Source organism: Mustela lutreola, chromosome 12 (assembly GCF_030435805.1).
Source record: "Mustela lutreola isolate mMusLut2 chromosome 12, mMusLut2.pri, whole genome shotgun sequence".
Classification (NCBI taxonomy): domain Eukaryota; kingdom Metazoa; phylum Chordata; class Mammalia; order Carnivora; family Mustelidae; genus Mustela; species Mustela lutreola.
The window spans coordinates 61,933,972-61,947,387 of NC_081301.1; the positions used below are offsets into that span (position 1 = coordinate 61,933,972).

At 42.5% G+C, this 13,416-nt stretch overlaps 1 protein-coding gene and 1 long non-coding RNA gene across 5 annotated transcripts in view; both read left to right on the forward strand.

The window, feature by feature from the left end:
* The window catches only part of LOC131812234 (uncharacterized), a 64,646-nt gene extending 54,294 nt beyond the window's left edge, over positions 1-10,352 (forward strand). The window contains exons 4-6 of one of the 4 annotated variants that reach the window (XR_009346286.1): positions 9,398-9,522; positions 9,702-9,770; positions 10,012-10,348. This is a non-coding gene — a long non-coding RNA (uncharacterized LOC131812234). Of the gene's footprint in view, positions 1-7,425; positions 8,355-9,397; positions 9,771-10,011 lie in introns of those variants that run through there. The other 3 variants (XR_009346285.1, XR_009346284.1, XR_009346287.1) reach the window with 3 other exon arrangements.
* Positions 10,353-11,359: 1,007 nt separating this feature from the next.
* The window catches only part of GLDC (glycine decarboxylase), a 93,808-nt gene continuing 91,751 nt past the window's right edge, over positions 11,360-13,416 (forward strand). The window contains exons 1-2 of the mRNA XM_059141445.1: positions 11,360-11,933; positions 12,503-12,581. Coding sequence (XP_058997428.1) covers positions 11,679-11,933; positions 12,503-12,581 — 334 coding nt within the window. The 5' untranslated portion in view covers positions 11,360-11,678. The remainder of the gene's footprint in view (positions 11,934-12,502; positions 12,582-13,416) is intronic.

A 13,416-nucleotide genomic window follows, 5' to 3' on the forward strand; every position in this document is an offset into this window, starting at 1 on the left:
TTGAGAGGGTAATATAGTTCTTGTCTCTTCTTTTGTTAATGTGATCCATCATGTTGACGGATTTGCAAATGTTGAAACATGCTTGCATCTAGGAATAAATCCCATCTGCTCCTGGTGAATAATGCTTTTAATGTACTGTTGAATCTTATTGGCTAAGATCTTGTTGAGTATTTTGTCATCCATGTTCATCAGGGATATTGTTTTATAATTCTCCTTTTTAATGGGGTCTTTGATTTTTTTTTAAATATTTTATTTATTTATTTGACAGAGATCACAAGTAGACAGAGAAGCAGGCAGAGAGAGAGAGGGAAGCAGGCTCCCTGCTGAGCAGAGAGCCTGATGCGGGACTTGATCCCAGGACACTGAGATCACGGCCTGAGCTGAAGGCAGCGGCCCAACCCACTGAGCCACCCAGGCGCCCCAATGGGGTCTTTGATTTTGAGATCAAGGTAATGCTAGCCTCACAGAATGAGTTCGGAAGTTTTCCTTCCATTTCTCTTTTTTGAAACAGCTTCAGTAGAATAGGTTTTATTTCTTCTTTAAATGTTTGCTAGAATTCGCCTAGGAAGCCATCTGGCCCTGGGCTCTTGTTTTTTGGGAGATTTTTGATTACTGATTCAATTTCCTTGCTGGTTATTGGTCTGTGCAGATTGCCTATTTCTTCCTGTTTCAGTTTTGGTAGTTTGTAAGTTTGCAGGAATGCATCCATTTCTTCCAGATTGCCTGATTTGTTGGCTTATAGCTGCTGGTAATAAGTTCTAATAATTGTCTCTATTTCCTTGTTATTAGTCATGATTTCTCCCCTTTCATTCATGATTTTATTAATATGGGTCCTTTCAAAGAGAAAGGACTGTTCTTCCAGTTTCTATTTCATTGATTTCTGCTCTAATCTTTATTAATTCTCTTCTGCTGTTGGTTTTAGGCTTTATTTGATGTTCTTTCTTCAGGTTCTTTAGATGTAAGTTTACCTTGTGCATTTGGGATTTTTCTAATTTTTTGAGAAAGGCTTAGATGGCTATGTATTTCCCTCTTAGGACCACCTTTGCAGTATTCCATAGGTTTTGAATTGATATGTTTTCATTTTCATTGGCTTGCATGAATTGTTTAAGTTCTTTAATTTCCTGGTTGACCCAATCATTCTTTAGCAAGATGCTCTTTAACTTCCAAGTGTTTGAATTCCTTCCAGATTTCTTATTTTGGTTAAGTTCCAGTTTCACAGCATTGTGGTCTGAAAATACAAAGGAAATAATCTCAATCTTTTGGTTTTGGTTGAGACCAGATCTGTGACCCAGTATATGATCTGTTCTGGAGAAAGTTTTGTGTAACACTCAAGAAGAATGAGTGTTCTGTTGTTTTAGGGTAGAATGTTCTGTAAAAATCTTATGAAGTCCATCTGGTCCAATGTGTCATTCAAAGCTCTTGTTTGTTTGTTGATCTTCTGCTTAGATGATGTGCCATTGATAGGAATGGAGTGCTGAAGTCTCTTACTATTAATGTCTTATTATCAATATGTTTCTTTATTTTGGTTGTTCCTTGGTTTATATAATTGGCTACTCCCATGTTGGGGGCATAGATAATTACATTTGTTAGATTTTCTTAACAGAGAGACCCTTTAAGTGTGATATAGTGTCCCTCTACATCTCTGACTTCAGTCTTTGCTTTAAAATATAATTTTTCTGATATGAGAATTGCTACCCCAGATTTCTTTTGAGGTCCATCGGGGTGATAAATAACTCTCCATCCCCTTACTTTCAATCTGGAGATGTCTTAAGTTTCAAATTGAGTCTCTTGTAGACAGCATATGGATGGGACCTGCTTTTTTATCCAATCTGAAATTCTGCATCTTTTGATTGAAACATTCAGCACATTTACATTTGGAGTAATTATTGAAAGATATGAATTTAGTGCCCTTGTATTGCCTATAAAGTTCCTGTTTCTGTAGATTGCCTCTGTCTCTTTCTGGTATATAGTACTCTTGGGGTCTCTCTTCACTTACAGAATCCCCCTTAATATTTCTTTCAGAGCTGGCTTGGTGATCACATGTTCTTTCAGTTTCTGTCAATCCTTGAAGCTCTTGATCTCTCTGTCCACTCTGAATGAGAGCCTTCCTGGATAAAGTGTTCTTGACTGCATGTTATTCTCATTTAATAACCTGAATACATCTTGCCAGCCCTTCCTGGCTTGCTTGAGTCTCCATGGATAGATCTGATATTATTCTGATGTTCCTCCCTCCATATGTAAGGAATCTCCTCTCCCTAGCTGATCTCAGGATAGTTTCTTTGGCTCTAAGATTTGCAAGCTTCATTATTATATGTCAGGGTGTTGATCTGTTTTTATTGATTTTGGGAAGGGTCCTCTCGGCATCTTGGATGTGAATGCTTGTTTCCTTCCCCAGATTAGGGAAGGTCTCAGCTATGATTTGCTCAAATATACCTTCCCCAGATTAGGGAAGGTCTCAGCTATGATTTGCTCAAATATACCTTCTATAGGTAGCTTTGTGGCAGAGAATACTGCCTTGTTTCTTTTTTGTGTGAGTTCCTCCTTCTTGTCATTCTGTCCAGAGAATGATGGTTGGGTGAATGAACAGAGTCCAAAATATCAACCATGACCCAAGCAAGATGCACTCTAGCAAAATCTGGCATGATTGGAAGCCATCACAGAAAACAAAGCCAGGGGCGCCTGGGTGGCTCAGTGGGTTAAGCCGCTGCCTTCCGCTCAGGTCATGATCTCAGGGTCCTGGGATCGAGTCCCACATCGGGCTCTCTGCTCAGCGGGGAGCCTGCTTCCTCCTCTCTCTCTCTGCCTGCCTCTCTGCCTACTTGTGATCTCTCTCTCTCTGTCCAATAAATAAATAAAATATTATAAAAAAAAAAAGAAAAAAACAAAGCCAAAATGAAACACAAGAATAATTTTTTTTTTAAAGAGGGTGGGGGAAGAGGGAGTATAATCTTGCAGTGTGGACAAAGCAGAGTGTTGCACTTGTTCCTGGGTGAATTTTGTTCTGTGTGTTTGAAGACACTAAATCCCAAAATTAAAAGGAAAGTAAAACATATATATTATAAATATATATAATAAATATGTATAATGTATAATATGTAATATTATATACTATAATGTATAATAGTATATATTATTATATATTATATAATATATATGTATATATATACACATATATATATAGTTGAATAGAGTGTATCTATAAATAAATAAAATGTGAAAAAGTACAGGTTAAAAAGTGACCATGAAATACTAGTTAGTATAATAAGCAACTAGTTGAAATGAGAAAAAGGTAAAAGAAAAAAAAAGGGGGAAAGCATAAGAAAAGAGAAAAAAAAGAAAAGGAGAATTCTTCTGAAAAATAATGAGTTGTGAAGCAACACCTGGATCTCAATATACTCTTTTCCCCTGTTGTTGGAATTTTATAGTCCTGTGGGACCCATAGGCTTGTCATCCACCTCACAGACTGTCTTCTTGAGGAGGGGCCTGTTGCATTGTTGCTCAGGTATCCCTGCCTGGGTGGAGATGTCCCATCCCCTGTCAGTGGAATGGGCTCAGCACAAACTTGGTCCTCTATGTGGCTTTTGTTCCCTGGAGGCTTTCTGTGCCTCTCCAGAGGATCAGAACAAACATGGCTGTAGCCAAACCTCTGGGCCAGAACAGAAAGATCACTGTCTGCCCTCTTTAATAAACCCTTCAAGACAAACAGTTTGCACTTCTGTATGAGCCAAAACCGCAGCCTCCTGCAGTGAATGCTGCTGCAACTCCCTCAGAGGTAGTCCCAGGGGCCTGGGAGTGCCACTGCCCTTTGTGAATCTAAAACCAGGAGTGGCTGCAGGCTTGCAGTCCTAGTTCATGTCTGGGTGCTGACTTAATGTCCTTTCTCAGCCACTACCACCCTACGAGCTTTTACCTGGTGGTGGGTGCAGGCTACAGTCTTTCTCAGGCTCCTCAGGAAAAGAGGGATTACTGCATGCCAGACTCCTGGTTTATAGCACCCTCCTGGGCTCACTGACCATAACCTGCTTGCCAGTTCCACTGCTAGGGCACTGTACCGGTTCAGGCATCCCTGTTCACCCTGTGACTCATCGGATCCCAAGACCACAATGCCCTATCTAGAATTCTATCTTTTCAATTCCAGAGTCCCTTTCAGAAAGGGATGTCTCTCACTAAAGCAGATTTCTAAGGGTTCTGATTTTGTACTCCAGTGTTATATCACTGTCCAGGAGCCAATATATGGATGCTCCTTCCCCCTTCTGTTTATCTTCTGATACCTCCCTACAGATTCACGACTCTGCATGTCCTATCTTGCAATGGGTCCCCTACTCCCCCAACCTTGCCTTCCTCTCTCTCTGGCTTTTAAAAAGATTTTGTCTTTTGGGGCACCTGGCTCACTCAGTGGGTAGAGCATGTGACTCTTGATCTTGCGGTTGTAATTCTGAGCCCCACATTGGGAAGTGATTATTTTAAAATAAAATATTTTTTTTCCAAAGATTGATTGATTGATTGATTTACTTTCAAAAGAGAGAGCACACATGCAAGTGGGCGGAGGGGCAGAGGGAGAGGCAGAGAATCCCAAGCAGACTCCATCCTGGATTGCAGAGCCCAATGTGAGACTCAATCTCGTGACCCTGAGATCATGATCTGAGCCAAATCCAAGAGTTGGTCGCTTAACCAACTGAGCCACACAAGTTCCCCAACAATAAAAATCTTTAAGATTGTTTTCATTTTTTCCCTTGGTTTTCTTCAGTCTGAATATGATATGCCTAAGTGTTGTTGTATTTCTCTTGCTTAGTGTGTTCTCTGATCTTCCTGTGACTTTTGTATTTATTTTAATTTTTGAAAGTTTTCTTATTATTACTTCAAAAATTTCCTTTACTTTCTCCTTTTCCTCCTCCTAGTATTCTAGTTATGCACCTTTTGAAATTCTCCCATAGTTCTTGGATGTTCTGATCTGTTTTTTGTTTTTGTTTTTGTTTTTGCTTTTTCATTCTGTTTTCTTCTTTTGAATTTCAGTTTGGGAGAGTTCTATTAACTTAAGTTTGCATTCACTAATTCTTTCCTCAGCTGGGTCAAGTCTACTCATCATCACTTAGAAGGCATTCTTCATGTCTGTTATAGTGTTTTGATTTCTATCATTTCCTTTTGATAATTTCTTGGAGTTTCCATCTCTCTGCTTACATTGGCCATCTGTTCCTACAAATCATCTAGTTTTTCTACTAGAGTTTTAAACACGTTAATCATAATTATTTTAAATTCCTTGTCTGATGATTTCTACATTTGTATCATATGTGAGTTTGATTCTGATGATTTATGTCTCTTCAAACTGCCTTTTTCTTGACGTTTTTCATGTCTTGTAATTTTTTGTTGAAAGCTGAACATGATGTATATTGTGTGATAAGAACTGAGGTAAATAGGGCTTTAGTGTGAGGACTGATGCTAGTTTGACTAGGGTTGTATTGTGTTTAACGTTTGCTGTAGCTAACAGGACAGAGGCTTCCAATTCCTCTAGTGTCCTTGTTTATCTTTCCCCCGTTGCTTGTAGGATTCCCTAGTACTCTTCTTTAGAGACAGCCTGTGTCTGACAGCAATTTTAGTTGTTTCATTGGAGTCCTATTTATGTGGTGGTGTGTTGTGGTAGAGAAGTGGTTCCTAATGTTCCAGTTAAATATAGGCCTATGTCTTGGGCTGTAAACCCCCAACTGTATCTTCCATGATTTAGCTCTCTCACTCCCACCCCACCTCATACTCCTTTCCTTGACTGCAGGGTTCCCAATCTATTCCCTCGAAGCACTAAACCTAGTTGAATTTTTTTCCTTCACTATGTGAGATAAGAAGGCTGGAGGGGGCTGGAGTGGGAGGAATTCCCTTCCCTAGCTTAGATAAACTCTGGAAGTCCTTTTCTTTGGAGAATAATTCTTTGTTGTGAAGATGGCTCTGGGCATATTTCACAATGATTATTCTTTTCCTTTTCCTATCAGTGCTAGGGGTAGATATTTCTTGGATTTTTACCCTAACTGTGGTGGAGCTTCTAGAGGTAAAGTCCATGAAAGTGTGGGCCCCACTAAAACTGTAGCCCCCAGGAGTTTCTTCCTCTCAAGTTAGTCCACAGTCAGCACCCAATGATCCATCATAATTATCATTACATACTCCTACCAGTTTCTTACTCTAGCAGCTACTGCTCTAGGAAAGCAAATCTTGGCTATGCCTCTTTGGATGAGCCTGTCTACCAGATTTCAAGATGGCATTTTGTCTTGCAATGTCAGTTTCAGAGGTGTCCAAAAGTCATTGATTTTTAGTTTATCCAGCATTTTCTTGTTGTAAAGACAGAAGTGATGACGTTCATGCTCTTTACATATTGGAACTGAAGGCAGAAGTTCTAAATCTCCATTTATAATCAAACTTTCATAACATCCCACTACAATTAATGGACCAGAGTAGTTTGTTTTGGATCTGCAGAATTTAGCATTATCTTGGAACCAGGTTCCAGTAACTGCCCAAAGTTTGGGTATTTTCCTTTCTTTGGAGTATTAGTCAGTGTTCTCCAGAAAAACAAAATCAATAGTATATGTATATAGATATATCAAAAGAAGTTTTAAGAAAATGGCTCTTGTTGGGACACCTGGGTAGTTCAGTCAGATAAGTGGCTGCCTTTGGCTCAGGTCGTGGTCCTGAGATCCTGGGATTAAGTTCCATGTCCGGCTCCCTGCTCATCAGGGACCCTACTTCTCTCTCCGACTGCCATTCCCCCTGCTTGTGTGCTCTCTCTCTCTCTGACAAATAAATAAATAAAATCTTAAAAAAGAAAGATAAATAAATAAATAAATAAATAAATTGGGGCTGCCAAGTCCAAAATCTGCATTAGCATGCTAGCAGGCTGGAGACATAGAGAAGAGTTAATGCTAAAGTTCATGTCTAAAGATTATTAGAGAAGAGCCAATATTACAGTTCAAGTCCAAATGCTCCCTGTTGCAGAATCTCCCCTTGCTTAGGGGACATCATTTTTTTGTTCTATTCAGACCTTCAGCTAATTGGATAAGGCTCACCCACTTTTGGAGGTCAATCTGCTTTCCTCAGAATCCACTGATTCAAACGTTAATTTCAACCAAAAACATTTTCACAGGAACACCAGAATAAGGTTTGACTCTACATATCTGGGCATTGTGGCCTAACCATCACACTTGGTAAATGGCCACAGGTATCTTTAGGAGAGTTTAGGAAGAGGATTTATAGTGTATTATGTATAGCAGAGTTATAAGATCTTTTCTCAGGTGTTCTTTTTAAAGATTTCCTTCATTTGGGAGGCTCTGGGTCTATGAATTGGCTAAAGAAAACTACTTGAGATCCCTGTGGATCAAGCCTGACTAGTTACTACTCTGACTCTGCTGCCCTTTACAGCAAACTTGCCTGCTTTTTTCTGTTTTCTAGTGCTGCCACTGGCCCTACCACTCTGGGACTCTATCATTACCACTGAAAACAAGGAGCGCATTTCAACAGCGGTATCTTCTACCATCATCTCATATATACAGACACAGAAAATACAGGCTTTTTAAGAATACTACTGCTCCTCTTAGCAATGGATTTCTCAAGGTTAAGATGAAGTGATTGTCCTCGGGGACTTCCTGAGGGATATAATGAAAGTGTTGAAGAGTATATTGCACATGATGAAACCATCCCAACATTCCTATCTCATCAAGCCTTCCTTTCTTCTCTGTTATGCCAAGAAAGTTTTAGTATATTAATCTAATCTAATGAAGGCCATTGTTGAGTCTGGTTTCAGTCAACCAGCTCAGCAAACTCTTAAAGCCACTTCTGACTGATACACTGAATCCAGAATCTCTGATGCTACTAACATATCAGTAATTTCAATATTATTTCCCTTGGTCTAGAACACACTCCCACTCAGTACTGACCCAATCCTCCAGTACTGACATACATTAACAATATCTTGCCATTGTTTCCCTGTGTAGGCTTCTCCTCTAGTGTCAGGCATCTTACTCATCTTCCCAGGGCATGCTGAGATCTGAGTCTTGTGGATCTAGAGGTAAAGAAGTATTAACATACCTTTGCAAGATTAATGCTTTAGTGAAGCCATCATAGGATCACCAAGCAAGGGATGGTCAGCATTTCAAAGAGGGGATGAGGAGCAGCTTCAGCTGTCAGAGGGACTCAGTGAAAGTTGAAGATTCACGATAATCAAATTCAACCCAAACTGCTCAAATGTCCCTGTTCCAAGTTAAGACTTAGTTTTTAATTAATCCCAAACTTTAACATGTGAGACCTGATAAAGCTGTGAATTCAACTTGTATGATAATTGGGCAATCCATGGATCCTGGATCAAACATTGGGTGTGATTTTTTTTGTTTGTTTCTCAAAAGAGTTTAATGACGTACAATTTTGATATAACAAAGCAGAGTGGTGTAGGGCAAGAAATAGGATTGACATCATGACAGGAAATGAAACTGAGAGCTATCTAACAGTGAAGCACCCCCCAAGGGCCATCCCACGGGATCCTTCCACATAACTTTTCCTACATTTCCTCTAGTTGTCAGAATGTCCCTCTTGGCTTCTGGATTGGGTGTGATTTGTAAATACCTTCTCTCTGCATCTAAGGAAGTTAAGAGATTGTTTTTAGAGTGGTTGAGCTCTCTAGTTCTTCGAATTATCATTTTATCCTGTAAATTCTCTAGCGCACCTGGAAGCCAGAGGCCCTCCCTATAGTCCTTGTAGATATCATTCACACCACAAAGGTCTATCAGCAACTAGTTCATCTAACAAAGACGTCCCTTCAATAGTTACTTAATTCCTGGAAATGGGGAATTAAGTAACTGTTTCCATTTCATGACAAGACTATCATTATCTCATTTTCCACTAGTGACAGTGTTATCATGTACTTCAAACAGAACCAGGTCAGACAGTTAATCGCAGATTCTTGTCTTTGATGCTTAATTTCTTTCTTTTTTTTTTTTTTTAAGATTTTATTTATTGGGGCGCCTGGGTGGCTCAGTGGTTTAGGCCTCTGCCTTCGGCTCAGGTCATGGTCTCAGGGTCCTGGGATCGAGCCTCACATCGGGCTCTCTGCTCAGCGGGGAGCCTGCTTCTCCCCACCCCCCCACCCCGCCTGCCTCTCTGCCTACTTGTGATCTCTCTCTATCAAATAAATTAAAAAAAAAAGATTTTATTTATTATTTATTTGAGAGAGAGACAGTGAGAGAGAACATGAGCGAGAAGAAGGTCAGAGGGAGAAGCAGACTTCCCATGGAGCTGGGAGCCCGATGCGGGACTCCATCCCGGGACCCCAGGATCATGACCCGAGCCGAAGGCAGTCGTCCAACCAACTGAGCCACCCAGGTGCCCCTGATGCTTAATTTCTTAAAGCTACTTTTTTTCTCTGTTACAGGCTCTCTTAAGATTCATTTAGAAAACATGGAGTATTTCAAACAGAGGAGGATTAAAACACCAGGAATAGGTGTGGAAGAATTGCAAGAGCAAAAAACTGAGTAGATAGAACACCACTATCTTCAGGTAAACCCCTGAAGTTCAATGAGAAATTTCTGCTGCCTCCTATGTTGGAAAACCAAAGGACATTTCCACTGAGGGACACAGCTACCCTGCTGTACCAGTGTGGGTGGCTGGTAAGGAAGCACTCCATGTCTGCTGTCAGAGAAATAAGAAAATGATTTCTGCTTTATCCCATTTTCTAGTTCTCACACAAGTCTATCTTGCTGATAGAAGATTAATAATGTACCGAACCCTGGAACCAAAGGAATCTGGTAATTATAGTTCTCTGCCTTCTAGTCCCTGTGATACACAGAGTGTACTAGACAGGAATAGGGATGGGATCCCACACTGAGGGTATCTCCCAACTTTTATGAAGGCTGTAATTCCCATTCCAAATGAATAAAAACCTCAAAGACATTCAACCTAGCCCTTCTAGCTCACCACTGCCCCTGCTTGCCAGATGCACACATTTTGCTTACTGTTTTGTTTTATACTTTTTTCCTCTTTGCCTAGTCTATGTGTCTGTCAACTACGGAGCCCAGAATGTACAGAGGATGATTGAAGAAGGAAGCTTAGAGGAGAAAAGAACAGGTTCTACTTATCTGTAGTCTAAGTGATGTTCTGATGACTTTGGGCCAGTCTTATTTTCCTTATATTAGGACAATTGTAATTTTGAAAGTTCGTTCTTTGTTTGTTTGTTTCTTTTTTTAAGATTTTATTTTTCAGTAATCACCACACCCAGCACAGGCTAGAACTCACAACCCTAAGATCAAGAGTCACATGCTGTACAGACTGAGCCAGCCAGGTGCCAGAAAGCTCACTTTTTAAAAAAGATTTATTTAACTATTTGGGAGAGAGAGAGTATGAGGCTGGGGGTGGGGGATGCAGTGGGAGGGAGAGAGAAACTTTAGCAGACTCAGCGCTCAGCACCAGCTGAGGTGGGGCTCCATCTCATCCTGAGATCAGACCTAGCCTGAAAGCAAGAGGAGCCTCTTAACTAACTGCATCACCCAGGTGTCCCTTCAAAGTTCATTTTTTTTTCTTTTTTCTTTTCTTCTTCTTCTTTTATTTTTTTAAAAGACTCTACCTATTTGACAGAGAGAGATCGTAAGTAGGCAGAGAGGCAGGAGGGGCGGAGGGGAAGCAGGCTCCCAGCTGAGCAGAGAGCCTGATGCAAGGCTGGATCCCAGGACGCTGGGATCAGGACCTGAACTGAAGGCAGAGGCTTTAACCCACTGAGCCACCCAGGTGCCCCTTCAGAGTTCATTCTTGATAAAAATGTCAAGAGATAGCTGGAGAACTTAGAGGTACACAATTTTCTAACTAAGACGATAGTCAAAATATATACCTCGATATCTTTTGCATTCCCTCCCTCCCCACATTATGTATGGGGAGAGATAGAGAAAAAGGAAAATGATTCAGCCTACTGTTGGGACAGTTCTTTCAATGCATAATCTCTTTAAATCCATCCAGCTGTGTGAGTTGAAAAAAACCTGGAGCTCAGAGGTTGAGTAACTTGCCGACAATCATAACTATAAAAAAAAAACTTTCATCTGCCCATATGGGTTTCCATGAAATATAACCAGGAACGAGATCCTAAAATTAATTAATGGACACTAATTATTTGAGCCTGGCTTCTCTGTCAGAATCATCTTTCATCTCAGCTGAGTTCCCCAAGCGCTTCGCCCGCAGCTGTGCAGCCGGATCCCGCACCAGTGCGGTCCCAGACCTTAACCCCAAGCGCATGGATCGCCCTGGTCTTCGCGTGAGCCAGAAAGGGAGTAAGAATGCCTGAGGATGGCAGGCCCTGGGCCAGGAGCAAGACTGCTGAGGGCCAGGGAGGGGTGTAGGGGAGGGGGGCGGGGCCGCTTGTGCCCCGCCCCTGCCCCTCTGTCCACTCCCATTGGCAGAGCCTTTCCTGGCCCCATCCCACCGCCCGCCTGCAGGGCAACGCTTAAAGTGTGCGGAGCAGGTGCCTCGCGTGGAGCAACAACTTTGCGCGCGTGTTCAGGCTGAGCGCTGCGTCCATTCACTGCCCACGAGCGCGCATCCGTCTGTTCAGCCGGTGGCCCACGAGAAGAGGCTCCAGGCAGAAGGCAGCAGCCACCTGGCTGCGACCAGAAGAGGCCGAAAGCGCGGCTGACCCTCGCGGGCCGGGACAGGGGACTGTGGCCGCGACCATGCAGACATGCGCCAGGGCCTGGGGGCTGCGTTTAGGCTGTGGAGTCGGGGGCGGCCGCCGCCTGGCTGGAGGCAAGGGACTGCGCTGGGTGCCGCGGGGCCGTGACAGCAGCAGCTGCGGCGGGGATAGCAGCAGGGCTGGGGACTCGCGCCTCCTCGAGCGCCTCCTGCCCAGACACGACGACTTCGCTCGGAGGCACATCGGCCCTGGGGACAAAGACCAGAGGGAGATGCTACAGGCCCTGGGGCTGGCGGTAAGGACCCCACCCGGCCTTCTAGGGCCTCCTCCCATCCTGCCGGGTTTCTGACGGCGGAGCCTCTCGGCCCCGCCCGGAGCTCTGCTTTGCTCCGCTTGGGACGGGCTCCCGACTCTGGGGCCCTGGCATGGAAGCGAGCCCGCGAGTTCGGTTCCTGTGCCCCAGCCTTCTCTCATCCATTTACTTTCTCCACCCGCTTATCGCGCCTCAGAACCTTGCGTTTTTCAACCCAACTCGCCCTCCTGATGAACCCTAACTTTGCAAAAGGAGGACCGCCTGGTTTATCCTATTATCTCTGGTTGCTGGCTGAAATCAAACCTGGAGTGGTCGAATCACTAACCAAATTCATTTGCTTTCCTCCAAGTGATTTCTGGTTTGCTCAGTTGTTCTTTTCTCTTAAAAAAAGAAACCGTAATTAGGCGATTTAAATGAGGTTCCCACAAGCCTTTGTAGATGCAAAACACAGAGGTGAAAAAAAAAAAAAAAAAAAAACACAGAGTTAAAAAAAACTCCCGAAGCACTTTCCTCTCCTTTTAGTGTTCATGGACTTAATGTTTTAATTTTAGAGCATTGATGAACTGATTGAGAAGACGGTCCCCGCCAGCATCCGCTTGAAAAGACCCTTGAAAATGGAAGACCCTGTTTGTAAGTTGCCGGGAGGACTCCCTTAGACTCCGCTTGCTCTGACCTATTTGTTTTCTGTGGTCTCTGAAAATACAGCTCTAGGTTAGGATTGCCCAGGACTGGGAATATGTTTATTAAAATAAAACAGCGGTGGGTACCTTGTTGGGCAGAAGATGGTGGAATATTTAGTTCCTGGAGCAGTCACTTCTGTACCCTAGGTTGGAGTCCATGGCTCACCTTTATAGGTTTTTATCTAGGCACCGGCAAACTTCCCATGGGAAGGCAGTGCCCAAAGGCGTATGCAGGACTCCCCACTTCCCAGGCAACCATCCCACGCCACTGTTCTCATATCCTTTGGGTTGAGAAGTGTCATCACCTCTGTGCAAATCAGGATACTGTGAAGGGAAAGAGGAATTGCCAATATCATACAGCTATGGAAGTGGCAAAAACGGGAGGAGATGTAAACCGTCCATCTAGCCCAATTTTCTTTATAGGACTGCAGTTTCACATTGTTTATTTATCTCAGGTCTAGTTTCATTATTTATGCTTAGTGTAAGGCAGCAATACTCTTCAAGATAAAATGATTTTTGTAAAGAAACATGCAAATAATATTTGTGCTTGGTTTAAAAAGCTTAGTTTACTTATAGAATTAGAATTTTGTTATACGTTTAAATTTCTAATAATCTAAAGACTAAATTTCATAGGTATTATTTAAAGATTTTATTTACTATTTGAGAGTGAGAGATTGAGAGCATGAGAGTGAAAGCGAGAGCGAGAGAGAGCATGAAAGTGGGGGAGGGCCAGAGGGAGAGGCAGACTCCCTGCAGAGCAGGGAGTTCTATGGGAGACTCATCCT